Source organism: Saprolegnia parasitica, assembly GCF_000151545.1.
Source record: "Saprolegnia parasitica CBS 223.65 unplaced genomic scaffold supercont2.12, whole genome shotgun sequence".
Taxonomy (NCBI): Eukaryota; Oomycota; class Saprolegniomycetes; order Saprolegniales; family Saprolegniaceae; genus Saprolegnia; species Saprolegnia parasitica.
In genome coordinates, this window is record NW_012156406.1 from 421,791 (window position 1) to 446,801 (window position 25,011).

At 59.0% G+C, this 25,011-nt stretch overlaps 11 protein-coding genes across 11 annotated transcripts; 8 read left to right on the forward strand and 3 right to left on the reverse strand.

The window, feature by feature from the left end:
* Positions 1-479: 479 nt before the first annotated feature.
* Positions 480-1,879, forward strand: SPRG_04724 (hypothetical protein; the record flags this gene model as incomplete). Its single annotated transcript, XM_012343130.1, has 1 exon — positions 480-1,879. Exon 1 carries the CDS (start codon positions 488-490, stop codon positions 1,877-1,879), a length of 1,392 nt encoding a protein of 463 aa, XP_012198520.1. The 5' UTR covers positions 480-487.
* Positions 1,880-1,911: 32 nt separating this feature from the next.
* Positions 1,912-3,801, reverse strand: SPRG_04725 (hypothetical protein). The gene is made up of 4 exons (XM_012343131.1): positions 3,158-3,801; positions 2,677-3,099; positions 2,259-2,631; positions 1,912-2,214 (listed from the first exon to the last, which is right to left on the reverse strand). Exons 1-4 carry the CDS (start codon positions 3,776-3,778, stop codon positions 1,934-1,936), a joined length of 1,698 nt encoding a protein of 565 aa, XP_012198521.1. The 5' UTR covers positions 3,779-3,801; the 3' UTR covers positions 1,912-1,933.
* Positions 3,802-3,876: 75 nt separating this feature from the next.
* On the forward strand, positions 3,877-9,776 carry SPRG_04726 (hypothetical protein). Its single transcript, XM_012343132.1, has 14 exons — positions 3,877-4,190; positions 4,241-4,361; positions 4,410-5,082; positions 5,135-5,530; positions 5,575-6,126; positions 6,177-6,558; positions 6,610-6,874; positions 6,925-7,047; positions 7,103-7,513; positions 7,557-7,934; positions 7,987-8,178; positions 8,222-8,500; positions 8,550-8,758; positions 8,811-9,776. Exons 1-14 carry the CDS (start codon positions 3,895-3,897, stop codon positions 9,661-9,663), a joined length of 5,130 nt encoding a protein of 1,709 aa, XP_012198522.1. The 5' UTR covers positions 3,877-3,894; the 3' UTR covers positions 9,664-9,776.
* Positions 9,777-10,404: 628 nt separating this feature from the next.
* On the forward strand, positions 10,405-11,198 carry SPRG_04727 (hypothetical protein; the record flags this gene model as incomplete). The annotated part of the gene is made up of 1 exon (XM_012343133.1): positions 10,405-11,198. One exon carries the CDS (start codon positions 10,405-10,407, stop codon positions 11,161-11,163), a length of 759 nt encoding a protein of 252 aa, XP_012198523.1. The 3' UTR covers positions 11,164-11,198.
* On the reverse strand, positions 11,154-11,871 carry SPRG_04728 (hypothetical protein; the record flags this gene model as incomplete). The annotated part of the gene is made up of 1 exon (XM_012343134.1): positions 11,154-11,871. One exon carries the CDS (start codon positions 11,869-11,871, stop codon positions 11,203-11,205), a length of 669 nt encoding a protein of 222 aa, XP_012198524.1. The 3' UTR covers positions 11,154-11,202.
* A 743-nt stretch (positions 11,872-12,614) lies between these two features.
* Positions 12,615-14,188, forward strand: SPRG_04729 (serine/threonine protein kinase; the record flags this gene model as incomplete). Its single annotated transcript, XM_012343135.1, has 4 exons — positions 12,615-13,465; positions 13,522-13,672; positions 13,729-13,854; positions 13,877-14,188. Exons 1-4 carry the CDS (start codon positions 12,654-12,656, stop codon positions 14,186-14,188), a joined length of 1,401 nt encoding a protein of 466 aa, XP_012198525.1. The 5' UTR covers positions 12,615-12,653.
* A 346-nt stretch (positions 14,189-14,534) lies between these two features.
* Positions 14,535-16,385, forward strand: SPRG_04730 (hypothetical protein; the record flags this gene model as incomplete). The annotated part of the gene is made up of 2 exons (XM_012343136.1): positions 14,535-15,259; positions 15,310-16,385. 2 exons carry the CDS (start codon positions 14,535-14,537, stop codon positions 16,283-16,285), a joined length of 1,701 nt encoding a protein of 566 aa, XP_012198526.1. The 3' UTR covers positions 16,286-16,385.
* Positions 16,386-17,096: 711 nt separating this feature from the next.
* On the forward strand, positions 17,097-18,938 carry SPRG_04731 (hypothetical protein). The gene is made up of 2 exons (XM_012343137.1): positions 17,097-17,847; positions 17,902-18,938. Exons 1-2 carry the CDS (start codon positions 17,114-17,116, stop codon positions 18,869-18,871), a joined length of 1,704 nt encoding a protein of 567 aa, XP_012198527.1. The 5' UTR covers positions 17,097-17,113; the 3' UTR covers positions 18,872-18,938.
* Positions 18,939-19,832: 894 nt separating this feature from the next.
* On the forward strand, positions 19,833-21,031 carry SPRG_04732 (hypothetical protein). Its single transcript, XM_012343138.1, has 3 exons — positions 19,833-20,376; positions 20,429-20,751; positions 20,799-21,031. The coding sequence occupies exons 1-3, from the start codon at positions 19,867-19,869 to the stop codon at positions 20,941-20,943; spliced, it is 978 nt and encodes a 325-aa protein (XP_012198528.1). The 5' UTR covers positions 19,833-19,866; the 3' UTR covers positions 20,944-21,031.
* On the reverse strand, positions 20,853-22,744 carry SPRG_04733 (hypothetical protein). The gene is made up of 6 exons (XM_012343139.1): positions 22,302-22,744; positions 22,057-22,251; positions 21,809-22,000; positions 21,249-21,756; positions 21,050-21,198; positions 20,853-21,000 (listed from the first exon to the last, which is right to left on the reverse strand). The coding sequence occupies exons 1-6, from the start codon at positions 22,704-22,706 to the stop codon at positions 20,989-20,991; spliced, it is 1,461 nt and encodes a 486-aa protein (XP_012198529.1). The 5' UTR covers positions 22,707-22,744; the 3' UTR covers positions 20,853-20,988.
* A 750-nt stretch (positions 22,745-23,494) lies between these two features.
* Positions 23,495-24,742, forward strand: SPRG_04734 (hypothetical protein). The gene has a single exon (XM_012343140.1). It carries the CDS (start codon positions 23,501-23,503, stop codon positions 24,671-24,673), a length of 1,173 nt encoding a protein of 390 aa, XP_012198530.1. The 5' UTR covers positions 23,495-23,500; the 3' UTR covers positions 24,674-24,742.
* The last annotated feature ends 269 nt before the right edge of the window (positions 24,743-25,011 follow it).

A 25,011-nucleotide genomic window follows, 5' to 3' on the forward strand; every position in this document is an offset into this window, starting at 1 on the left:
TGTAGCGTGTCTCTAAGATGGATGCTAAGTCGCAGAAGACTCGACCAATGCTCGCTTCACAACAAGGTGGGCCAACATCGCGCGCTTCTCTTCAATAGACCACAGCGCTGGACGCAGAGGGGGATCGCCGTGCGTGGTCTTGTCGACAGCACGCAAAGACGAGGGTGGCGTTCGATCTCCGGACGCAAGCCGACGCTTGGACAGCGCGTATTGTCGGTTCCTCGTCGCGGCCTGTCGACATCACAGAAACCGGACGTCGCCGGCCGCGCCGCCGAGTGGCGCGACGCCATGGCCCCGAGGGCTTGATACCAATGGACTGCATAGGCTAGAGTGGTACGTGAGGGCATGCGACGGCGCGTGCGGCCAGTGGCAGGATGGCGGGATGGCAGGGTGGCGGCTTGCTGGCCGCGATCTTCGCGTTATCCGGATGACCGAAACGGTTTCGAGGATATGTTGTCTCCGCCCCGCAGTTCAGAAGTCGCGCAAGATGGAGGAGTACGGAGAGCTCGTCGTGCTCGGCTACAGCAGCTACCGCGTCGCTGGCAAGGACGACCCGTCGCCGCACAGCGCCAAGTGGCAGCCCGTGGGGTCGCCCAACTGCCACTTTCGCCTCGCGCCGAAAAAGTCAGGCAACGGCCTCACGCGCCGCCGCGCGTTCCTCGCCACCGGCCTCGGCGAGAAGGCGTCGTCCGCCGACGCAGCAAAGGCGCAGCTGCACGCGCCATCGAGCCAATTCGTGACGATTCCACTCTCATTGAGCACGATGGCCATGGTCGAGTACGTGCCCGATGCGAGCCTGGATATGTACCAGATTGGCCGCCAGCCCTCGCGCTACAACGACTTTAGCGTCCCCGGACCGCTCTACGGCGCGTCTGGTACGATCTCGCGATTCGCGGCGCGCCTTATGTGCGAGCGGAACGCGCCGTATCGGTGCCGCCTCTATGCGGGTGGCTTTGACGCGTCGCACACGGCCGCGGTGCCAGCGTCGGCGCTCAAGTACTGCGCGGCCTGCAGCACGTGGAGCAAGACACTTGGCTGCTGCCATGTCGCGCCATTGTCTTTGGCCTCTGATGGTCCCGTGCTCTCGGAGATGAAGTCCGCCCATGCGTGCGACAGCACGGTGCCAGTGGACGCCCTCACAAAGAACGGTGTCCGTCTCTGGGTTCCGGAGCAAAAGGAGTGGTTTGAAGTGTCGATGAACGGCTTCCTCTACGCAATCCAGGGCGGCGGCGGCGAGCACGGAAGCTCGTCCACATCCTTTCACCGGCCGACAGCCGGCCCCGTCCATCTCGAGTCGTTTGTATCCCATGGCTGCATCATTGACCTCGGCGGCGTCCAGCTGCAATTCCTCACAAAGCTCGCACGCCGCAAACCGTCGTTGGCGCCACCGCCATTGCAGCCATCGCTCGTCGCCCAGCTCGAGTCGCTGCATGTGCAGTGCCCCGTGCAGCTCATGCCGTTGCGTTTCCACGCCGACTGCCAATCGAGCGAGACAGCGCACGTCTTTCCTGCGTGCGGCCACGTGTTTGGCTACGACGCGCGCATTGCACTCGGGAAGGCGTGTCCCATGTGCCGCACGCCCGGTGGCATGGTGCTTCTCAAGCTCACGTCCGGAAACGGCGCCAAGTTGCACCAAGCGGACGAGCGCAACTGCGTCCCTGACTGCGTCTTCAACCCGTGCGGCCACGCTGTCGGCCTCAAGTGTGCGACGCAGTACGCATCGATTCGAATGCCCAACGGCAAGTCGATCTGCCCCATCTGCGCCGTGGCCTTGGATCCGATCCAGCCTTTTTCCAAACTCTTTTGGCACACGGACGACGACGATGAGCATGATGCTGATGCTGGTGCGAATGAGATCCAGGACGTGGCCGCTGCGTGAGACCAGAGGGAGTCGAGACGAAGGCTGCATCGCTCGGTATACATGTAGTATGTTTTAACTCTTTGGTTTCTTGTTGCGCGGCTTCTTGCTGGCTTGGGCAGCTACATTGGGCATGAGCCCGGAGGTTCGTCGGAGGCCCTTGAGCGTCCGCAGCTTGAGCTCGTCGCGCGTGAGCGGGTGCATGCCGTCGGAGACGCCGTGGTCGACCATCTCGTCTTCATCCGACGAGTAGTCTTCGAGGTTCGGTGGGTTGATCTGGAGCGGCTCGCCACCCATCGGCATCGGTGGGCCAATCCCAAGCACCGCGTGCAGTTGGTGCGACGACAAGCCATGTCCTACAGAGAGTTGCCTGCAATCCTCGATACAAATGCGTCGGTACCCAAGACCGGGTTCTCGACGAGGTCGAGGCCCGCAGCTCGCGACTTTTGGAAGTGGGCGTACTGCTGCAGAATCTCGTTGGTGCGCTGCTCGACCATGCCAAGGTACTGCATCATGTTGACGTCCGTGACGATGTTTTCGCCCAGCATCTCGGCCATGGCCTGAGCGTTGCAGCCGACGTGGTTGAAGAGGACTTGAATCGCGATCTTGACCGCGTTGATGTTTTTCTGGGCGTCGTTGTATTTGACTTCGTACTTTTCGGCCGCAGCTTCGGTGGCTACGAGTTTCGCCTCCAGGTCTTTGAGGAGCTGCTTGTGCTGGTGCGCATCGTCACCCGTCTCCTCCGAGTACTTGGCCTCCTCGACCTTGAGCGCCTACATGGATCACCATTGGAGCTGGCCTCCGGAAACGAGACACACCTCGATTTGGTCTTGGAGCTTTTCAATTTCGTTGGTTTGCTCGTTGACATAGTTGAAGAGCGAGAAATTCTGATCTTCGTTCTTGATGAACGTGTTGACGAGCTCCTCAATGTCGGTGATGCCGGTGGCCGCCTTGATTTTCGTAAACACTTCTTCGTAGTTTTGGACGCGCTCGATGCTCACTTGGACGTGGACCTTCTCCTTCGCAACACCCCACTGCTGCCGCTGGAGCTTGCGCTTCAACGTGCTGTCGTCGTCGTTCGTGGCGGAGCTCTCACGCCGGGCAACGTCCCGCAGCTGCGCTTCGCGGGCCAGCTCGGCGCGCTTCTTGCTCTCGTCCATCTTTTCCAACAAGTCGGTGATCTGGCGTCGGTGCTCCTCGGCTTCTTGGCGGTTGATTTGCTCGATCGCCTTGACCTCCATCTACATGGACAATGCAGATGATGAAAAAGGCGAAAAATGGAAACAATAACGAGCGAACCTGGGCCGCGTCGCGCTGTTCGTAGCTCAAGTTGCTGAGCTCAATGATGTTGGCCATTTGCTTCTTGCGCTCGTTGTGGTCCTTCTCGAGCTTGCGGTAAATGTTGTCAAAGATCATGCGCTCGCGGCGCAAATTGTCGATCTCTTCGCGCAGCACCTTGTTTTGCGCCAGCGCTTCGTTGAATTTCACGAGCGATTTGTCGAGGCGGTTCTCAAGGATGCGGATTTGCTTGTGGACCATGTGGTGGTTTTCTTTGGCCGCGTTCACGCCGCCCATGTGCTTGCGCTGATGCAGCACCTTGTGCTTCATGATTGTGATTTGCTGCGCAAGGGTCTCGCAGTGCTTGGCCTCGCCTGCAATTTTCTTGACGTACGCGTCGATCTGGTCTTGCATGCGCGCAATGCTCTCCGACTGCGAGTTCGCGTTGGCTTCGGTCAAGTGGCGCGTCGCAAGCGACAGCTCCGATTTCATGTCGTCGTTGTCGCGCTTGAGCTTCTCGATCACGCTTTGCTGCCGCCGCATGACCTGGTGCGACTCGTCCGAGTAGCTCTTCCGGTTCATCTCCATGTTGCGGTACTCGCGCTGGAGCTGCGAAAAGTCCACGCCGCCCTTGGTCTCCATGCTCGCCCTCGGTTCGTGCTGGCTATGAAAACGAAAAACCTACGAGCCCGTTTCGCCCGCGCCGTTTCAAGGCGCTGTTGCCACGTGCCATGCGACGACGCAGCGAGACGTCACGAATGGAGATCGCGGTCGACACGAGCGTGCTCGAGCGCAGTCGTGTCAAGCGGAAGAAATTCGCCGACCGCCAAGCCGCGGTCCTTGCCGGCGTTGGCGCGACGGCCATGGAACTCCGGCGCCGGCTCTTCAACCGCCGCCACTTGAAGTATGGTGGCAAGCCCGGCGACTTGCCGCTCGTGCAAGAAGCCAAGTCGGACAACCTTAGCATCCGCCTCGCCATCATCGACCAAGAGGCCCGAAGCCGGGCCCTCGACAGCGAGTTTCAATCGCACACCAAGCTCGAGCAGTCCTTCCGGTAGCCTGCACTCGCTGCTACGATTGGCCCTCTCTCTAGACGGATTGTAGACGACTCCATGACACGCTACATTCAAGTGCCACGGACGTGCGGGGCAAGCAAGCCAAGTTGAAAGAGCTCGAGCAGCGCCTGCGCCTCCTCCAGACAACAACCCACGACCCGCTCACACCGGTCTACGCTGCTGCTAGTGTGAGACAACTTGTCTGTACTCGTGCGTAGATTCGAGCTGTCGAGGCGGCGAAAAAAGTCGCGTTCGAGCTCGACGAACACAAGGCCGCGTACCTCCCCACGTTCACGTGCCGCGTGTGCGCGCGGGTGTGCGCGTCGGACGCTCTCTTGCGTCTCCACGAGCCATACTGCAAAGGCCTCGTGTTTCGTGAAGACGTGTTTGACGTGGCGGCCTACCGGCGGTGCCATCTCTGCTACCGGTATGTCCTCCCTGTCGCTGTCGACGACCATTTGCAAGCGTGTACGGCTGCCATGGACCGGAAACAGCGCTTGCTACAACGCCCCGAGTACGATGTCGCGGGGTGTGTGCCAGAGCCGCCGACGCAGCTGCGCATTCTAGCGGTGACGAGCCACTCGATCGAGTTGGCGTGGGACGCACCGGTCTTCACGGGCGGCCTCGTCATTTTTGAGTACGAGCTTTGCCTATCGAAAGTGGTACAGGACAAGTTCCAACGGCTCCAACACCGTCAGCACGAGCACACGTTGGTCGCACTGCCACCGGTGCGAACGTCGCGCTGGGTCGACCGCGTGCCGTTGGCGGCCACCCGCTTTGTCGTGGAAGGCCTCTCGGCCAAGACGTCGTACAGCGACATTGCGATCCGCGCCAAGACCGAAAACGGCTTTGGCGGCTACTCAGTGCCCATTGACGGTGTCGAGACGTTGGGTACTTCGACCGCTGTTGCTGTTGCTGGCATTTGATTGATGCAAGGATGTAGAGCCAACGCCGCCGAGCGTCCCGCTCTTCTTCACGCTCGGGCTCGTCACCATGACGTCGATTACGCTGAGCTGGATGAGTCCCATGGACTTGGGCGGCGGCGTTGTGGACGAGTTTGTCATTTTGTACACGACGCTCGTGCAAGTCCACGTGGACGGCGCCGACGCCTTGGACATGTCGCAGAGCGAAGAGCGCGAGTTCAAGCTCAAGTACACGCTTCCACTACTCGCCGAGCCGAGCCCAAGCGAGGCATATGCTACCAACAATGCGCTGTACAGCTTTACGATCGAGGCGCTGCAGCCCGGAAAACTCTACACCAATATTCGCGTGTACGCCGTGACGCGGGACGGTCTCTGCAGCCCCGAGACGGTGGCCCTTGAACCTGTCCGCACGCTCGGTAGACACTTTTTAGTTGTTTTAACTCTATCTTTTGCACTGTAGTGGCGGGCAAGGAGTTCAAGCTCATCGCCGAGCTCCAAGAAGCCATCAATAGCCGCGCGACGTACATCGATTCGGCCTTTTACAACGGTTTTCCGCAGCGCTACGAGCGCCTCTACTACTTGCGCCTGCTGGCCAAGACGATCAAGGCGCACCATCCCACGCTCGCCGACCGCGTCGATGCCATGCTGCCACTCGTAGACGACTCGGACTCGGACTCGGACTCAAACACGGACGAGGAGGAGCCGCCGGCGACGCCTGCGATGCTAGTTGTCGAGGAAGAGCGGCCCAAGACAGCTGCCGAGATGGTTGCCGATGCCACGGCCAAGCGCTTGGAGACACAGAAAACCCGACGCAAGCAATTTCAGTACCGACTGCACCAGCTGCGGCACCATTTGGACGTGCTCGCACACAACATTGACTGGGCTGACGACCGCACGACGATCTTGCTCTCACTCATTGCTGCCGCCGAACAGCGCATTCTCGACAAGCAAGCCGAACTTGAGCGCGCCAAAGCGTTTCGGGGACCGTCGATGGACTCGATCGTCATGCATGGTACACTTATCGTGTTTCGTTTACAAAATGTACAATGTGTCATGCTCTAGGTGGACTGCAACATTTCAAAACCAAGGAGCTTGTTCAGGCCCTCGAAGAAGAGCTCGACGTTGAGCACTTTTACATCAGCGACACAAAAGAGGAGCTCCGGCAAATCGAAGACCAGAAAAACGCCGACGTACGCAGCTTGGCGGCCAAGGAAGCACAACTTGTGGCGCGGCAAGCCGCACTCGAGACGTTTGAGACGGACTGCGAACTCGACGCGTTTGTGGCCGAGCGCGGGGCCAAAGTCCTCTTACGCTTGCAGTCGCAGTCGCTTGCCTACGTCTATGACAACTGGACGCGCTTCGTCACGCAGCGCAAAGCGGCCCGCGCCGTGGTTGCCAAGGTCGTGACGCGCCTCGAACAGAGCCTTCTTCGTCCCGCGTGGCGGTACAGCGTCATCCGATCGATGCGTTGTCGACACGTCGTTGGTTTGCGTAGATCCTGGGTCGTCTTTTGGGATTTTGAAAAAAATAAGGAGGTCGCCCCCGATGGTGTCGTCAGTCTCGGTGGTCTCGGCTTGAAGGCGGTCCATGTCAACCGAATGCTCATGCAGCAAGACTGCTTTGCAGCGCTGCATGCGTGCCGCGACGTGGCCTCCGCCCTCATGGACGCTGGCCGCACCAACGACGAGCGCGCGGCCAAAGACCGCAATGTTTTCGAGAAGGAGCGCAAAAAGCTCGCCCTAGCTGCCAGCATACCCCAGGTACGCGACAGATCGGTACCACAAGGTGTCAGCTTTCACCTTCAATCTAGTCGTTATCGACCCTGTGGACCCAAGGAGGGACGCAACTGGACATTGGCGACTACGGAGGCGCTCTCTTCACCTACGAAAAGCTCGTCGATGCACTCCCCAACGACGCTGATCGATTCAATCAAGTGCGAGTTTTATACCACATTGACGCATGTATCAAATGTCCTATGCTTGTGATAGACACAATTGGCCAACGCACTCAATCACATTGGTCGGGTGGCCTTTCTACTCAAGCGGTACGAGAAGGCGATGATTGCGTTCGAGCGCGCTGTCGGGATCTGCGACCGCATCGGAGACCCCAAAGAAACAGCCATTTCGATGCGGGGGCTCGCCGACTGCCACCTCGTGTCGCGCGGCTTCAAGCCCGCGCTGCAGCTCTACATGAAGGCGTGCAGCGCAGCCGAAGACGTGAGTGACGTGCCGACGCAGATCGCTGCGCACCACGGCGTCGCAGCCTGCTACCGGGCGTGGGACGACACGCTCTTGGCCAACGAAGCCGCGGCAAAAGCCCGGGCGCTCGAACGCCGCATGGACGACAAGGTCGATCACATCGAGCACGCTCTCGACGCGCTCAAAGCCAAGCTCATCACGGTACACCATAAAACAGTGGTGTGTACTATACATTTTGGACCAGGTCAGTGCCAAGGTCGCGGCGACGTTCCAGCTCGAGCGCGTCGGTGCGATCGTGCCGAAATTGCGTGCGGAGCGGCTCCAATGCAAGATCACGATCCTCGAAGAGGAAAAAGTCCTCGGCGCGCTTACGTCGCTCGTCGAGTCGAAAGCAGCGCTTCTGGCTCAAGGTCGCGACGACCTTAAGCGCAGTGAAGTGAGCGACGCCGAGTACGTTGATTCGTCGGTCTTTCTCGGCGTCTCGACGCGGTATGCGATCAAGGACTTTACCGAGAAATTACGCGTCTTTATGGACCGTCTCCGGGTGGCCAAAGCCGCGATCGAAAACGAGCAAACGAATGCGTCGACGCGCATCACCAACGAGCACGAGCGCATTAAAGAGGTATTTCTTTTGATTTTAATTGGATTTTGATGTACAGTATTGTCATATCTAGTGCGAGGACGAACTCGTCATTGAGACGGGCGATCTCATGCGCCGCGTGCGCGGAAAAGACGCGTTTCGGTGCTTTCGCTTCAACGCGGTCAATGCGATCTACAAGGACGTCCTGGGTCATGCCAGTGGCGGGGTCTCAACGTGCGTGGCCAGTGTGGGCCCCACGCTGCTTGTCTACGACTTGCACACTGGTGTACGTACCCCAATTGCATTTGTTTTGGTGACCATGTGGGTAGGTGTGTATGGGCCAAGGGGTCGGGGACGCAAATACCGACCCGAACGCGCCGGTGCACCTTGGTGGCATTGAAGGCCACCTCAAGATGATCATGTGTGTCTACGCACTCAACGACCATGTGTACACGGGCAGCATGGACTGCTCGCTCATTGTGTGGAAGCTCCTCGACGGCAATCAGCCGTCCTTTGTGCACCGCGTTGACGAGTTTGACGCCGCGGTGATGTCAGTCACGGCGACGTTGCAGTGTATCTGCGCGGGCACGGCCGACTGCACACTTTATGTATGTAGACCTACTATGTGTACACGATTGTCTATCGACTGACGTCTAGGTGTACGATGCCACGTCGTTTGCTCGCATCGCAGTCGTGCCGTCGGCCCACTACCGTACCATCACGTACTTGGTCATGGACGCGACCTTGCTCGCGTCCGGCGGCGCCGACAATGAAATCCGACTCTGGCAATTCTCACTCCAAACCTCGGCCGAGAAGCGGTACACCAAGCTGGCGCGCCTTCGACCCGAGCGCGACGGCCACGAATGGTACCTGTCATCGTGACAGCTCACCCATTATTGTAACCGTCGTTGTGGGTAGGGTCCGCGGGCACGTCGACCCTGTGTCGTGTGTGCAGATTGCGGACAACGAGATTGTGAGCGGCGACCGCGGCGGCCGCATCGTGCTCTGGGACTCGGTCAAAGGCAGCATTCGCCGTGAGATTCGCAAAGCACACGAAGCAGCGATCACGTGCCTCGCGTTCGACACGCTGCGCGTCATCAGCGGCGACGCGTCGGGAAAGATCTCGATCAGTGACGTCATCAGTGGCCTCGTGCTGCAGACGCTGCTCGGACACACGGCGCGCGTTCTTGATGTCCAAGTCGATCGGACCATGCTCCTGAGCTGCTCGGAAGATGGCAGCTTGCGACAATGGACGTTTCAGTCGCGTGATGGCAGCGCGTCACGCGGCCACCGGTATCATATTCTGGGCGCGGGTGAGACACTGCGGTCACTCTCGCTGCAGTATCACACGAGTGTCAACGATTTGCGGCGCTGGAACAACATTGTGGACGTGACGAAAATGTACCTTGGCCAGCAGCTTCTTGTGCAGACAACAATCGTCGAAACAAAAGTCGTCGAGCCCGTCTCGGTCGTCTTTGGAAAGCTCGCGCTGGAAGAAACTAGCTTCTTGCTGAGCAACCGCCGCGGTAAAGCATCGCTCGACGACCGAATTCGGGAAACCACCGACCGTTTTGAGCGTGCCCTCAAGACGGGCGACGCGAGTGACCCTGTAGCCGAGGAGAGCGAGGAAGACACCAAGTCTGCAGACAACGACGACGACGACGATGACGACGACGACGATGACGACGACGACGACGATAAAGACAGTGAAGACCAAGGCGACGATGACGGCGACGCGCCGGAAGGCAACGAGCCCGACGATGAAGCGTGACGATCTCTTGCATTGACTGTGAAGGGCTGTTTTTGCCAAATATCGGGACCGCCTTGGCGCTAGGATCTTTAACATTGCTACGCGGATAAGAGACCAACTGTTGAAATACCTGATGTTCAGGACAAGTGGTACACCAGATGAGTCTCTCGTGTCGTCGCGAGAGCCGCCCATTTCAGTCGCTCGAGGTTGACAACGAGACTGAGCAGAGTAGCGTTCTTTGATGACGATGTATACAAATATGCCGGAATGCGAGAGATAAAACGCAACTTGAATCTCTTTTTTGATTGGCTTGTTTTGAGAATGCGCATCGAGCACGTGGGGACCATTGCGTGGGGACTGGAGACGTTCGAATTGCCAGATGGGATGTAGAAAAGCCCAGTTCCCGTTAGATTGAATATCCCGCAGTAAAGCGTTTACTCGTACTAATCTTTCGCCTTTTACTAAAGATTACCGTGGACGTCTTACAAACAATGCGGCTTCACTAATTTCTGACCTCCCTCTGGGAGGACCTACTTCGTCGCTTAGCTCTCCTTCAACGCCACCTTCCCATCTTTGTTCGTTCTTTGCTCCAACACAACAGTACCTCGTGTCAATTTATCGGTATCTATACTAGCGCATCGAAAACGTTCAGCTACCTCCCGGTTAAACCAGCATCCAAATTTATACCAGCAGCATCACCTTGGTGTAGTTTGATGTGGCAACTCGCACGCACCCTGCGGCTATTTTTACTCGTTAATCGTAATGCCGTCCAAGGCTCGGCGGCCAAAGCCGTCCACGACCAAGGCCATACCCAGTGCCAAGAAGCCCAACTCCAACACGAAGCTCCCTGCGATCGACCCGAGTGCAGTCAGCTCAACAACTACTCCGTCCATTGACGCCATCGCTAACGTCGTTGCGCCAGAGAGGTTGCCGCCCCTCGACGCACCGCGCAGTGACACAACAAGTGCTATGGCACCAGTCGACGCGCCTGCTCGGACCTCGGACACAGAGCCCGATGGTATCGCAGCGCTAGGTGGCGTCGAAACGGGCGACGTCATTTTGGTCTACGAGCTGTACCGCGAGCCCTTTCCCATCGAGAATGGGGCAATCGCAACCAGTGCCATTGACGAGGCGTATGCGCTTTCGTTTGTGATGCCCGCTTGCCACATCCACCTCTCGGTGCATGCCCCCGCTGAGAAGAGAGAGCGCGATATCCAAGGCGACGCCGTCTACTTGCCCGAGATAGCCCCCGGTCTCATTGGCACTCTCTGTGCCAGCGCAACGTACTACGTCTACGTGACCGAGGACGCAGCGACGTTGCAGGCGGTACCTCCATCAACGACGCAACGCGGGTCCTTTCAAGAGCTGACGCTCGGCGACGGCCGCGGCTTTGATTCGTGCACATGCATTGAAGGCACGCCGTGCGTTGATGAGGGCGGCTGCCGCAACTGGCGTAGTCGCTATGCGATTGCGACGGAACATGGTTGGGAGGGATTTGGCTTGGAAGGGAGCTTGGAATAGTAAGTTAACATTAGAATATATACGGCAAATGGAACCCCGCTACGCAAGGGCCGGGCATAGATAATGGCATAGACGGGTGTGCATGCGCTGCAATCGGGACGGACGACCCGAGTTCGCCGAGTGGGGCGCAGGCACGTAGATCGAGTGCACCGAGTACAGGTCTCGCGTCGGGCACGTCGCTTCGTCAATGGCCTCGTGCCAGTTGAGGAGCGTGGCCTCGAGGTGCGCGACCACGTTAACATGGCCAAAGTCGGCAGCGTACGCAAGCGCTTTCCGCAGCGTGCGCGGCGAGACGCGCGGCGCGAGCTCCTCGACGATTTCCAAGTGGCCTGCCGCTGCGCCATAGACAATGCTGTCGCACACACCGTCGTAGTGCACAGTGGCGGCGCGACGACCGAGCATGTACTGCAGCATAGCGACGTTGCCTTCGGCCGCAGCAGCCTTGACCAAGCTCGTCGTGTGGCAGGGCACGTTGTAGCGCTCGACGAGAATCTGCAGCACGTCGAGCCGGTTGGCGTCAATCGCGCGCTCGACGTCCGCCACGGACGGCACGACCTCGGGCTTCTCGAGCAGCATGTGCTCGTGGCCCGCAGCAAGCATCTCGAAGGCGTTGTCCCAGTCGCGAAACGCCTTGCCGGGGAGGAAGGTCGCGATCAAAAGGAGAAGCTCCGGGGTGCCGAGGACGAACTGCGCGCTGTTGTGCATCATGGTTTCTGTTTGCGACTGAGACTCAAGTGCTCATGGCTGGTGAGAGCAGAGAGCGCAAAATACGAGACAGTGCCCCTTTTCTCTGCCATCGTCGATGACGGTCTCGCGATATGAAAGAGACATTTGGTTTGAGGAAATACATAGCTCATCAATTGGCGAAGGAAGCGTTATAAAACGAATGAATTTTCGTACGGTACACCCTACAAGCTCTACAAGCTTGCCACGTTTGGCGCCAAGTGCAATAAAAAGTGCAATGTGGATCGAATGATGATGTGGACCCGTCAATTGTCTACATTTGAGATGCACACGCCAGCCACTTGTACACGTTTGAACGCACGTTGAAGCGATGGCGTGCTACTTCCCGAATAGCTTCCCGATCTAGCTTTTCCAAGAATATGCACTGCACTCCCTGCACGACGTTCGAATGTGCAAATCAGAAATCAGATCTGTGCGGTATCCGGATATCCAGGTGCCGTCATGGAGTCCTGGATCGACATCACAGGTATATTGGATCGTCTCGAGTTTCATTGCTTAGCGCGATACAAGACGCAAGGACTTCCATCTTGTTACTTGCAAGTCGCAGTTGCCCGTATAGACCTTCCAGCATGCAGCTTGCCAGCCTGCCGACTGTGCAGAATCACACCACTGGCTTTATGCGGACGCGTTCGATGCGCTGGATCCAGCGCTGTACGTTGCGGATTCGTAGCTCGAAGAAGGATACGTCACATGATTGGTGGGAAATCGAAGCAATTTGCTGCTTACACGACGCACTCGAAAAGGTCATGGCGAGCGTCCTCGCGTCGACCTGCGCCCAGCGCACGGCGCTCTTCGCCAAGTCGCTCGACGCGCTCTCTTCGTACAGCGTCTGCTCCATCGTGAAGCAGCTTGGCGCCAACAAGTTTGATTCGAAAGCGCTCCAGAGCAACGACTGCAAGAAGCCGGCGTGCGTGAGCGTGCTCGAGTCGTTCAAGTCGACGTTTGTCGGCTGCATGCTCACAGACATTGCCGACGTGGCGTCCGTCGACATGGCGCGACTGAAGAGCTACTGCGGCGGCATTGATGCGTCCTATGCGCCGGGCGCAGCGTCGCCGCAGCCGCTGCCTGAAGCGCCACCGCAAGACGCGGCCGTCGACAGCCCCATGCGCGGTGGCCTCAGTACGACGATCATCATTGCCATCACATGCGTTATCATCGCTGCGATCGTCGTCGCCGGCTACGTCTATTTGCGCATTCGACGCGGCGCGGCCTCGGCGACCTTGTACACGTCGCCACCTCCGATGCAGACAAGCAGCGATCCATATGCGTCCGTGCTAAAGCACGGAAACGCCGGGTCGCAGTCCAACACGCGGACGAGCGAAAGCAGTGCATCGAATCCTGGCGCTGACGCCTCGACCTTGGACTTGTGCGATCTCGACCTGTACCGCATCTCACCGCGCGACGTCACGCTGGACAAGTCGCTCGCTCAAGGTGCGTATGGTGAAGTGTGGCTCGGCACCCTCGATGGACACACGGTTGCCGTCAAGAAGCTTTTGAACCACCGGCGAACACGGGACGAGCTGCAAAAGTTCATTTACGAGATTGCGCTCGTCGCCAAGTACGCACCGCAACTCTTTACACATAGTGTCCACGCCATATCAACCATATACATAGGATGGAGTCGCGCTACGTCGTCCAGTTTATCGGCGTCGCGTGGACGCGCCCGAGCGATATGATGCTCGTGACCGAATACATGGATGCTGGGGACCTCCGCAACCTCCTCCAAGCGACGGCGACGACCCGCACGTTCACATGGACCAAGAAGGTCCACGTCGCCCACCAGATCGCGGAAGGGCTGGTGTATTTGTCATCATTCTCGAGCCAAAGGTCATTCACCGCGACCTGAAATCGCGCAATGTGCTCCTCAACACCAAGATGGACGCCAAGTTGACGGATTTCGGCGTCTCGCGCGAGACAGACGACGCGACCATGACGCCGGCATGGCACGTACCGCTGGATGGCGCCGGAGGTGCTCCAAGACGGCCACTACACCGAGTCGGCCGACGTATTTTCGTTTGGCGTGATCCTCGCCGAGCTCAGCAACGAGATTGTGCCCTACTCGGACTTGCGAAATGTCAACGGCAACCCGTACACGGACACGGCGATCATGGCCAAGGTCATGGTGGGCGAGCTCCAGCCGACGTTTGCGCCCGACTGCCCTCCTTGGTTTCGCGACCTGGGGCTGCAGTGCATGAGCCGCCACCATGCCGATCGGCCCACCGCCATGGAAGCCTCGTTCAAAATACAGACGGAGCTCCGGCTACTCAAGTCGTCCTCATAGTTGATAGCATATAATTAAATGGTGTCGGGTGTACATCATGTCTTTCGCACGCACCTCCACACTCGGGAGTGTCCGAGGTGAAGGCGCCTCATCACAAGCTGCTGTTGTCGATAACACTGACAAGCCACGCTTTAGGATTCGCTCCATTGCTCAATCGGCCTCGTGCACAAGCAGCTGCACATGATCGCGACCGCACACAGTTTGGCGCGAACTGTTGGATGCATCCACCACGACCGCTGTACCCAGATGCCGAGAGGCAGGTGCAAACCTGCATTCGTGATTGACGCGCATACACTCTCTATGCCTGTCTGGTGAATTCGAGGGTGACATCATTTGACGATTGGAGATGTGGACCTCGTTCGGCGTTGCCGTCATCGAGCTCGTGCTCAGCTATCTCCAGCTCATGCCGTCGGGCACACCCGATTGGGTCCTGCTCGCCGCCCGGTCGTCGCTGCGGTCGCCTGCCGCCCCGATTGTCGCCAGCACTGGCGGCGCCTTGCCCCAAAGCACTGCCGTTGGCGCCGGGCCTTTCCACTGGTCCTTGTGTCCCGACCACGCTGATGACGCCCGGTACCAGTGCGGCTACCTCACTGTGCCGCTCAATCACCTGGACCCGACCAACAATGCGACTCTCGATATCGCGGTTCAAAAGTACGTCTCGAACGCGACGGCGCCACTGGGGACGGTCCTCCTCAACCCCGGCGGTCCGGGCGGCGCTGGCACAACCATGGCAACACCTGCGATCGCAGACATGACGGGCGGTCAGTACGACGTCCTTGGCTTTGACCCGCGTGGCATTGGCAAATCGCGCCACCTCCGCTGCTCCAAGAACCGGTTCACAGCAGCCATTGAAGGTGCGGCACTCGCCAATGCCGACCTGGTCGGCACCTCGGAGTCCACGATCGACGCCTTCGTCTCCAGCAACTATGCGCTGCCGATTGCGCGCTGCCACCTCTACGACGGCGACTACCTCCCGTACCTCTCGACCGCGTTTGTTGCCCGGGACATGGACCTCATCCGCGCCGCACTCGGCCAAGATCTCATGCACTACTATGGCATTTCGTACGGCACGTACGTAGTACACATCGACTGGACGCATCGAGGGGCTCATCGGCTGCTAGGTTCCTCGGGGCGACATACGTCAACATGTTTCCGAACCGTGTCGGCCGCGTCGTGATCGACTCGGTCTTGGATCCGGAAGTGTACACTGGCCCCGTCACAAACCTGCTTTTGCGTTCGTACTCGGACAACGACGCGAGCTTTACGGCCTTTACAGACCAGTGCGAGGCCGCGGGCCCACTGCATTGCCCACTCGCGGACGCCAACGCGACGCGCCCGTACCTCATGAAGCGCCTCCAGGCCTTTCTGGCAGCGGTCGAGACCAAGCCGCTGCTTTTCAAGGGCGGCGACGACGTGGTGCGCGTGACGGCGAAGGAGATTCGACAAAATATCTTTGGCTCCATGTACTCTCCGCATGCTGCGTGGCCGCCGCTGGCGGCTACCCTCCACGCGATGCTCAACGGAACGTACGAGTCGCCGAGCACCAACTCGAGCTGCGCGACACTGGACGCAGACCTCGATGCTGGCATGGCGACGATCGCGTACGTTGGCAACGACGGCGCGCCGTCCAAGGGCCTCAACTGGACCGCGACGATCCAGGCAGCGCAGAAACTCGTGCCGCTCTCAGGCCTCGTTGGCTTTGTCAACTTGGTCGCTGTAAAAGCGTGGACCGCCCGCCCCGTCGAGCGCTTCACGGGCCCGTGGACGCACAAGTTGGCCAACAAGGTGCTCGTCTTGACCAACCAAGTGGACCCGGCGACGCCGATGCTGAGTGCGCAAAATGTACACCGCCTTTTGGGCAACGACAATGCGGTGCTTGTGACGCGCGAGGGGTATGGCCACGGCGCGCTCTTCAGTCAGCCGAGCACGTGCATCCACAAGCTCGTGGCGGCCTACTACTCCAACGGGACGCTGCCGTCGACGACGTTTTGTACGATTGACGCGACGCCGTTCGGCCCCGCGTCGCGACTTTCGGATGCGATGCATGCCATGATGACGCTTTCGACGAGCATCGCCAAGCCAGCGCGGATGTACTAGTAACTCGCATCGAGAGTACGCACCATTGCGTGCTTGCTGAGAAGGACCGACGAATATCATATTGATACAGTATAAGCACGTGAGAGAGATGACATAGTCGATGATATGACTGACGTGTGATCGTCTTGGATTGCTTGCGACGCCTTCATTGCTTGCATCGCTTACAGAGCTCGTACGAACGGGCTGCTGCTGCACCTGATCACCTTGCTCCAGCCCAAAAAGCCTCTCTGGGCGCTCTACGGCTGGTGCCATGCCTTCGAGTGGCTGGACTGTCGCCGTGAAGTCGTCTCGTTTCAAGACGACTCTGATGCGATTGCATCGATATCGTCGGGTGCCATGTCGATGCGGACACCGCCGCGGGATCTTTAATTGTGCGCTCATGAGCGGTCACGTAAGCCAAACACGTACTGTGTTGACTGGGAGTAAAATTTAAATGCAAGACCTGGCTGCTTACCAAACGTGGCTCCATCTGATATTTGGTACTAAAGAAACACAACCAGAAGCTCGACTCACAACAGACGGCATGTCTGGCAGTGCCCAGACGCCTTGGACCTGGAACAAGACATCGTGCCTAACCCATAGAATGTAATTCCACTGGCCCCGACACAACTCTATCGAGCGTCGAGAAGCACCACGTGCTCTTGGGCCGGACACACCACCACCACGAAGCAAAACTGAGCAGGGGAGCTGTGTTGAAAATCACCACCTTTGTTGAACACTCTTTCGATTGGCTCCGAAGCGAAATGACGTGCATTCCGTACCTACAATCTGCCGCGTCAACGCTCCTGCACCATAGGTGATATCAGTCAGTAGGCAATTCCGTTCGCCATGGTCGCGCTGTCATCTCTCGCCGTCGCATGGACGCAGCTCCTGAGCAACTACGCGCAGCTCTTGCCGTCAAGCGCCGCCGATTGGGCGCTCTTGGCCTACAATGTTCTCGATCGTCCGAGTTCTCCTAGAGTCTCGACACCCCATGCGGCGTCCGTCGGCACTGCCGTTGGCGCCGGGCCTTTCCATTGGTCCTTATGCCCCGACCATGCTGATGACATGCGGTACCAGTGCGGCTACCTCACTGTGCCGCTCGACCACTTGGATCCGACCACGAATGCGACACTCGACATTGCCGTTCAAAAGTACACGACGAACGCGACGCCATCGCTCGGCACGATCCTCGTCAATCCGGGCGGTCCCGGCGGTCCCGGCACGGGCATGGCCATCCCGCTCATGGCGACGATCACAGGCGGTCAGTACGACATTCTCGGGTTCGACCCGCGCGGCATTGGCAAGTCACGCCCGATGCAATGCTCCAAGAACCGGTTCACGGCCGCGATCGAAGGCGCTGCGATCGCCGACCTCGAGTCGCCACTCGCCCACGGCTTCATCTCGGACGCCGAGGCTGACGCCTACGCCTCCAACTATGCGCTGCCGATCGCGCGTTGCCACCTCTACGACGGCGACTACCTCCCGTACCTCTCGACAGCGTTTGTTGCCCGGGACATGGACCTCATCCGCGCCGCACTCGGCCAAGACCTCATGCACTACTACGGCGTCTCGTATGGCTCGTACGTGCACTCGATGCAGCGAGTACACCTGTGCTCACGCGTCGTCTGTCGTAGGTTCCTCGGTATCACGTACGCCAACATGTTTCCTCAGCGCGTCGGCCGCTTCGTCATTGATGCGGTGCTCGACCCTGAGCTCTACACGGGTCCTGCGCCCGCGCTCATGGCCGGGTCCTTTCGCGACACGGACAGAATTTTTGCGGGTTTTGCGGCCGACTGCGAGGCCGCGGGCCCGCGTAATTGTGCGCTCGCCGATAGCAGTGCGCCGCGGCCCTATCTCTTGTCGCGCTTGCGTGCGTTCTTGGCCAACGTGACTGCGTCGCCGCTGCTCGTGCCCGGCGGCGATGATGTGGTGCGGCTCACCGACACTGCCGTGCGCAACCTCATCGTGCCGCACCTCTACTCGGCCATGCGCTGGCCGCAGCTCGCACTCGAGCTCAAAGCGCTGATGGACGGCACGTACTCGGCGCCTTTGAAAAATGCCTCGTGCGACGACTTGGATGCGGACACTGGCGTCGGCATGGCGTACCAAGCCTACATTGGTAACGACGGCGACTGGGAGGGGAACGCCAAGGCCAACTGGACGAGTGCGCTCCGCTCCGTGCAGAACGCGACCCGCGTGCTGTTTGATCCGGAGATGAACAACATCATGGCCGTCAAGTTTTGGAAGACGCGGGCCGTCGAGCGCTACGATGGCCCGTGGGGGAAAGCGTATGCCAACAAGGTCGTCATCCTCAACAACGAGCTCGACCCTGTGTGCCCGCTCCACTCTGCCCAGCACGTTCGCGACCTCATGGGTCCAATGCACTCTGTGCTCGTCACGCGCGACGGGTACGGCCACGGCGCGGCCGTGAGCCAGCCAAGCGCGTGTTTACACCGCATTCTCGTCGACCTCTACTCGAATGGATCCTACCCCGTCAACGACACGCGTTGTGGCGTGGACCACGGACCGTTCGACGCACCGACGCTTCCAACGACGTTGCTCGATGCCATGACGCGCCTCGCAACCATGCGGATCCGAAAGTAATTTTGTTCCGTGTGCATACATTGTCACCTCTTCGTTTTGGTGCTTGGCGCCGAGGCGAGACGCTCACAGGGTCGGTGTTGCGCCGTACTAGTACAGTGGCTCGGGCGATGGTACTAGCGCCCAGTCGGTGGCCGCTGCTTGCATCCGCGATGGCCAAGCTCCTGCGCAACGAGAGTGTCGATATCGTGTCGTGGCGAGATAACGTCGAGTGTCCTTCGTCCAGCGCAAGTGCGTGGCGCGACATCGCTCGTCTTCCGTTGCTTGCGTCGCCACAGGTCACTTATTCCGAGAAGCCATCGGCCCGTAGCATGCCACCGGTCTCGACAACGTATCGTCGTCGTATCTTGGTTCTGGCCGCGGAGCTCCACGCATGGGCGACCAAGGCGACAGCAGATCACATCGTTCGTATGCTCAGCGTCGCCAACGCCGCGCTCGTCAGCAGATCACATCGTTCGTATGCTCAGCATCGCCAACGCCGCGCTCGTGGTACGCGACGGCTATGGTCACGGCGCTAGAGTGAGCCAACCGAGTCGCTGCGTGCATGCGCTTCTCGCCGCGCTCTGCACCAACGGCACGTATCCCTTCGAGCGACGCTGCACTGTGGACGCGCGGCCATTCCAGATGCAGTTCGAGGTGCTCTTGGACCCCGCGTGAAGGCCATGTATACGGTCGCAGCTGCTCTCCATGGCCATTCCTGAGGTGGCCTACTAGTGCTTGCCATCTTTTGAATCTTGATTACGCAAGACACCATTTCTCTGTTCTTTTTGCTCCGTCTTGATCGCCCAACATGATCGATGGATGCCGCGCACGATGCCGTGGCTGTGCCGAGGCTGGCGATGGTCCGGCGTGCACTACAGACACGTGGCAGCCTCCTGGCCCGCGCTGACATTGCCCTTTCTGTGAGGTTGAAGTTGGCCGATAAAAATAGCACCAATCACGACACGTCGAATATCTCAGATATCGAAGGGCCGCCTCGAAAAGAACAGTAGATCAGCATGGCGCCGGCCTGCGACATCGCGGCCGACGCACTTGGCATCTTTCTGGAAGGCCTTCTCCTGCCTTGCGAGACACTTCTGGCCCTACTCGTGTGTAGCCTCTCGTCCGCCGAGCCGGCCATCCACCACTACGCACTGGCAAACATGAGCACCAAGACGACGTCCGAGACGCTGCCAGCGACGCTTACGACCGCCTTGCCGCGCCTTCACGTGCGGTCGCCGGCTAAAACCAAGCAGCAGCAGGCGCGGCCATCGATGCTCGACCTCTTCTCCGAACCATCCTCCTCCGAGACGCTCGTGCGTGGCCTCTCGTATGCCACAGACGGCAAGAAAGTACCGGCAGGCGACTGCCTCGGAACGCTCCTGCATGTCGACTTGTGGAAAGCGACCGACGAAATGCCTGGCCGACAAGACCACGTCGCAGAACTCGACTTGCGCCGCCCGTCGAGCCTCCTCGCCGCGAGTGCATCGGCCGACCCCGGCGACACCATCTTCATTGTCAACCTGCAGGTAAAGACGTGTCGGCTGCTGTCGTCGCCATCCATAGCGGGATCGATCGTAGGTGCCCGGCACGCCCTTTGTGCATGTTGTTTCCTATTGGCGACTTTCCGCCGAGGCGCTAGCAAGTGACGCCAAGTTTGCAGGGCTCTTCACCCGATTCCAAAGCAACGAGCCCGAGGCGCAGTCGTTCCAAGACGCGCGCTTCAAGCTCGTGCCAACGATCGTTGATGGCCCGTGGCTCATCAAGGCCGCCGTGCCGCAGAAGCCAGCAATCACTGGCAAGAAGCTCACGCAGCGCTACTTCGTTGGCAGCAACTACGTCGAAGTCGATATGGACATTGGGTCGAGCGCAATCGCGTCCAATATCGTGAGCCTCTGCCGCGGGTTCGTTGAGTTTGCCATGACATGTCATCCTCATCGAGCCTTATTAGCTACGCCGAGCGGCTCGTTGTGGACTTGAGTTTGACTCTACAAGGCAACAGCGACGCCGAGCTGCCGGAACGCATTTTTGGGTCGGTGCGCTTTTCACACTTGGATTTAACACTGGCGACGGCGATGCCACCGCGGTCGCCATGACCGCAAGACGGGCGACAGTAGTATGTAGTACATCCGATTGTAACCTTATGGCAACACCTAACCATCGTGTGAGCGTCGTTTCAAGAAGGTTGTGTCGTCGTAATACTTTGTACGGGTTGAGGATGCCGTTCGGATCAAACACGCGCTTCATTTGCTGCATCATGCGGATGGCCTCGGGCGACTTGGACAAGTGCAAAAAGTGCGGCTTGTGCGTCCCGATGCCATGCTCGGCGCTGACGCTGCCCCGGCGCTTGGCTACATCGCATATATTCTGTCAACTATATGCCGTGATCAGATAAGACAACCTGTCCACTCGAAAAGGAAGGGTTCGAGCGCCTTTTGCACTGCATCGTCGTATGCGAGCGTCGAGATGTTGAGGTGGATGTTGCAGTCGCCGAGGTGCCCAAACGCCACGACCTTGGCGTCATGGCTGGCGAGTGCGGCACGTGTGTCGTCGACGATCGCATAGTACTCGTCGATCGGAATCGAGAGATCGTACTTGTACACGTGGCCGCGCGAGCTCAGCGAGAGTGTAATGTCTTCGCGAATACCAAAGAGCTTCTTGGCTTGCGCTGCGTCTTGGGCCACGGTCCCGTCGACGACCGTGCCAGCCTCCATGACCTGCTCGAGGTACCCCTCGAGCTTCTCCATGTCGTGCGTCTCGTTCGAGCCCGAGGTCTCCAAGAGCACGTAGAAAGGGCAGTTGGAGCTCAACGGATCCGAAAGCGACGGCTGCTGCGACATGACCATGTCCAGCGATGCGCGGTCCATAAACTCGACGGCCGAGAGGATCTCGCCAAGGTTCTTTTTGGCCTAATGCGATACTGCAACGTGAGCAGCAAGAACGAGAGCGTGCGATGTCTACCTGCACAAAAGCTTTCTTGACGTCCTCGAACGTTTCGCAGCCAAGGAGCGCGACGTTGACCGCCGTCGAGCGGGGCGGCGTAAGCACCGAGAGCTTGGTGATCACGCCGAGCGTGCCCTCGGACCCGATGAAGAGCTGCTTGAGGTCGTAGCCCGTGTTGTCCTTGCGCATCGTGCTCAAGCAGTCGACAATCTACATGTTGGGTACGTGAAATGAAAATATTCAATCGATTGTGCAAAGGGGTGTACCGTGCCGTCGGCGAGGACAGCTTCGATGCCGAGGATCGAGCCATGGAGCGACCCGTAGCGCAGGAGGCGAAGGCCACCTGCGTTCGTCGCCGCGTTGCCGCCAATCTGACACGTGCCCTTGGCGCCGAGGTCCAGCGGCATCATATAGCCGTACTTGCCAGCATACGCATCCAGGTTTTCGAGGATGCAGCCAGCCTACGTCCATTGTCCGAACGTTCACGTCATCGACAAGATGGCGGGTCTACCTGGCACACGATGATGCCCGACGTCTCGTCAAACGCTTCGACTTGGTTCATGTTGCCGAGCGAGAGGATGATCTCGTCGTGGACGGGCACGCTGCCGCCGACGAGGCCAGTGTTGCCTCCCTGGGGCACGACCGCGAGCTTCTTCTCGTTGCAGTACTTGAGAATGTCCGAGACCTCTTGCGTGCTCTTGGGCCGCAGCACCAACTGGCTGTGGCCATGGTACTTGTTGAGCCAGTCCGAGTTGAACGGGGCAATCTCGTCCGGGTCCGTGAGCGCACTCGGGCAGACCGACCGGAGGTGGGCGACGTCCGCCGCGTCAAGCGTCGCAAAGGCGCCGCGCGCCGCCGTCGCAAACGAACGCTTGCTCATGGCGCGGGCCATCGTCGAGCGCAGGTACATGGCCATCGTCGATCGCTGGCGAATCTTCGTGTGATGCGTCCCCGTAAATCTTTCCGGATCACGTGACAACCCGATCAAGTGCGCTTTTGGCGCAATAAGAACTTAAGCAGGCACGTGCCGCATGTGCTCGACGCGCAAGAATTTTCTGCCGCGCGTTTCGAGGGTACCGGGCCACTACCAACCGGTCTCGACGGTCGGTGCAGGTGCCTGCAGCCACATCCGCCATCTGCAGGCGCTCGTGCATGGGACTTGGCGTGTACCCTCCTGCATTTTTGTCTCATCGTAGTGGTATCGACAAGAGCAGTGGCTTGGCTTCTGTGAGCGTCCATTTTGCAGGGATAAACCATTTCGTCTCCCGCATCGTTGCCGACTTCCCGTGGCTGCGCGCCTCGCCAAGATCCAAGGCGTCTGTATATGCACATAGTTGTGCATATGCTATGTTGGTTCACTTGGCGTGCGAACCAACGGTGTGTGCTGCATGCGTGATCGACTTGCGGTGTACGTACGATGTGCCACGCCGCGTGAATGATTTTCGGTAGGTCCCTTTGGTGGGGGTCCTGACGGGGGGCCGAACACGGGAGAGCAATAACGATAGACCAATCAAATGCGTCCGGCGATTTGATTGGTGTTCAAGTTGATTGGATTGAGCTTCGAAAATTGTTTCTGTCCGTTTTTAAAATACAATGTTTTAAATCTACTTTGTGTTTGTATATGATGCGATGCAAACCAAATAAAAGACGTCCGATTTATGTCATTAAAATAGCACTGCGACGGGTCTCAAGCATACTTGGAAATCCGCCATGTTGACGTGCACGGCCTGCCGGGAAGAGTTCCCGACGTACGAGCTCCAGAAGGAGCACTTCAAGCTCGACTGGCACCGGTACAACCTCAAGCGCAAGGTCGTGGGCCTCCCGCCGGTCACCGAGGCGCAGTTCCAGGCGCGCAAGGCTGACGGCGCGTCGGCGCTCGCGGCTGCGCCCAAGGAGGCGCCGGTCGACATGAGCTACAAGTGCCACAACTGCGGCAAGAGCTTCACCAACACCAAGGCGCTCGACAACCACAAGGCGACGAAGAAACACATGGCGGCGGTCAAGAAGGACGGCGAAGAGAAGATCACGTCCAAGGTCCTTGAACCCGTCAAGGACGACGAGCCCGTGGCCGAAGACGAGGAAGAAGACCCGGACGCCAACATCTCGCTCAAGCTCGAAGACTGCATGTTTTGCACGCAGTCGTCCGAGTCGCTCGAAGCCAACTTGATCCACATGCAAAAGATGCACGGCTTTTTCGTGCCCGACCTCGAGTACCTCAAGGACCTCGAAGGCCTCATGACGTACCTCGTCGAGAAGGTCAAGCTCGGCCACTACTGCCTCTACTGCAACACAAAGGGCAAGGTCTTCCGCACGTACCAGGACGCGCAAAAGCACATGATCGACCGGTCGCACTGCAAGCTCATCTACGAAGAGGACAACGATCTCTACGAGTACGAAGAGTTTTATGACTTTACGTCGTCGTACGGCGACGACGGCCAAGAGTGGGAAGACGTCGAAGAAGTCGAAGGCGAAGAAGGCGACGACGACGACGACGAAGATGAGCTCGCGCACATCAAGACGATCAGCATCTCCGAGACAGGCGAGCTCGTGCTTCCGAGCGGCGCGCGCCTCGGCCAGCGCGAGCTGCGCCGCTACTACAAGCAGCGCCACCGCCCCGACGAGGTCCGCGAGTCGGTCTTGGCGCAGACCAAGGAGCGCCTCCTGCTCGCGTACCAGATGGCTGGCATTGACGCCAGCACGACAGCGATCACGATCTCGTTTGCCAACAAGTTTCTTAACCGTCGCCAAGGCAACATGGAGCTGCGCACGATCCAAGAGGCCGTCAGCGTCCGCCACAAGTTCCAGAAGCACCGCGAACGCCTCGAGGTGCGCTCGCACAAACTGCAGAAGCACCCCAACCGTCGCAACCTTATCACGGTCTAAGGGCCTTTCTCTGCGCGCTGCATGGTCAATTGTTAAAGTATTAAATAGAACACAATATTATTGCACAAACAATGGCTTCATAGCAAGCGCCGACCCAAACGAGGCGTTGGCGGTAATGGCAATCGGCCCGACGGGGGCACACTAGCCCCCGAAGCATAGTTGTACGGGTTGAACGGCTGTATCGGAACGACGTCGGCCATCGTCGCTGCGATGGACCCCATGCGCTCCAAGTGTGCGGGGCTAGGGTCCGAACCCTCCGGCACGCTCGCAAACGTCAACTAAAAGTCGGCGAGGGTGGGACGGTGTTGGAGAGGACTTTCAGCACCTGGTCAATGGAA

Excerpts from the sequence above, each read along its gene's own strand:
- SPRG_04726 (XM_012343132.1), top strand. The coding sequence starts at position 3,895 with ATGGAGATCGCGGTCGACACGAGCGTGCTCGAGCGCAGTCGTGTCAAG. Across the intron at positions 6,875-6,924 it reads TAGCTGCCAGCATACCCCAG|TCGTTATCGACCCTGTGGAC; the intron begins GTACGCGACAGA and ends CCTTCAATCTAG. Across the intron at positions 8,501-8,549 it reads CGGCCGACTGCACACTTTAT|GTGTACGATGCCACGTCGTT; the intron begins GTATGTAGACCT and ends ACTGACGTCTAG.
- SPRG_04734 (XM_012343140.1), top strand. The coding sequence starts at position 23,501 with ATGTTGACGTGCACGGCCTGCCGGGAAGAGTTCCCGACGTACGAGCTC.
- SPRG_04733 (XM_012343139.1), bottom strand. The coding sequence starts at position 22,706 with ATGGCCATGTACCTGCGCTCGACGATGGCCCGCGCCATGAGCAAGCGT. Across the intron at positions 22,001-22,056 it reads CTGTCCTCGCCGACGGCACG|ATTGTCGACTGCTTGAGCAC; the intron begins GTACACCCCTTT and ends CCCAACATGTAG. Across the intron at positions 21,199-21,248 it reads CTTCCTTTTCGAGTGGACAG|CCAAGCGCCGGGGCAGCGTC; the intron begins GTTGTCTTATCT and ends TATGCGATGTAG.
- SPRG_04725 (XM_012343131.1), bottom strand. The coding sequence starts at position 3,778 with ATGGAGACCAAGGGCGGCGTGGACTTTTCGCAGCTCCAGCGCGAGTAC. Across the intron at positions 3,100-3,157 it reads AACAGCGCGACGCGGCCCAG|ATGGAGGTCAAGGCGATCGA; the intron begins GTTCGCTCGTTA and ends TTGTCCATGTAG. Across the intron at positions 2,632-2,676 it reads AGCTCCAAGACCAAATCGAG|GCGCTCAAGGTCGAGGAGGC; the intron begins GTGTGTCTCGTT and ends TGATCCATGTAG.
- SPRG_04731 (XM_012343137.1), top strand. The coding sequence starts at position 17,114 with ATGGTCGCGCTGTCATCTCTCGCCGTCGCATGGACGCAGCTCCTGAGC. Across the intron at positions 17,848-17,901 it reads TACGGCGTCTCGTATGGCTC|GTTCCTCGGTATCACGTACG; the intron begins GTACGTGCACTC and ends CGTCTGTCGTAG.
- SPRG_04732 (XM_012343138.1), top strand. The coding sequence starts at position 19,867 with ATGGCGCCGGCCTGCGACATCGCGGCCGACGCACTTGGCATCTTTCTG. Across the intron at positions 20,377-20,428 it reads TCTTCATTGTCAACCTGCAG|GTGCCCGGCACGCCCTTTGT; the intron begins GTAAAGACGTGT and ends GATCGATCGTAG. Across the intron at positions 20,752-20,798 it reads ATCGTGAGCCTCTGCCGCGG|CTACGCCGAGCGGCTCGTTG; the intron begins GTTCGTTGAGTT and ends GAGCCTTATTAG.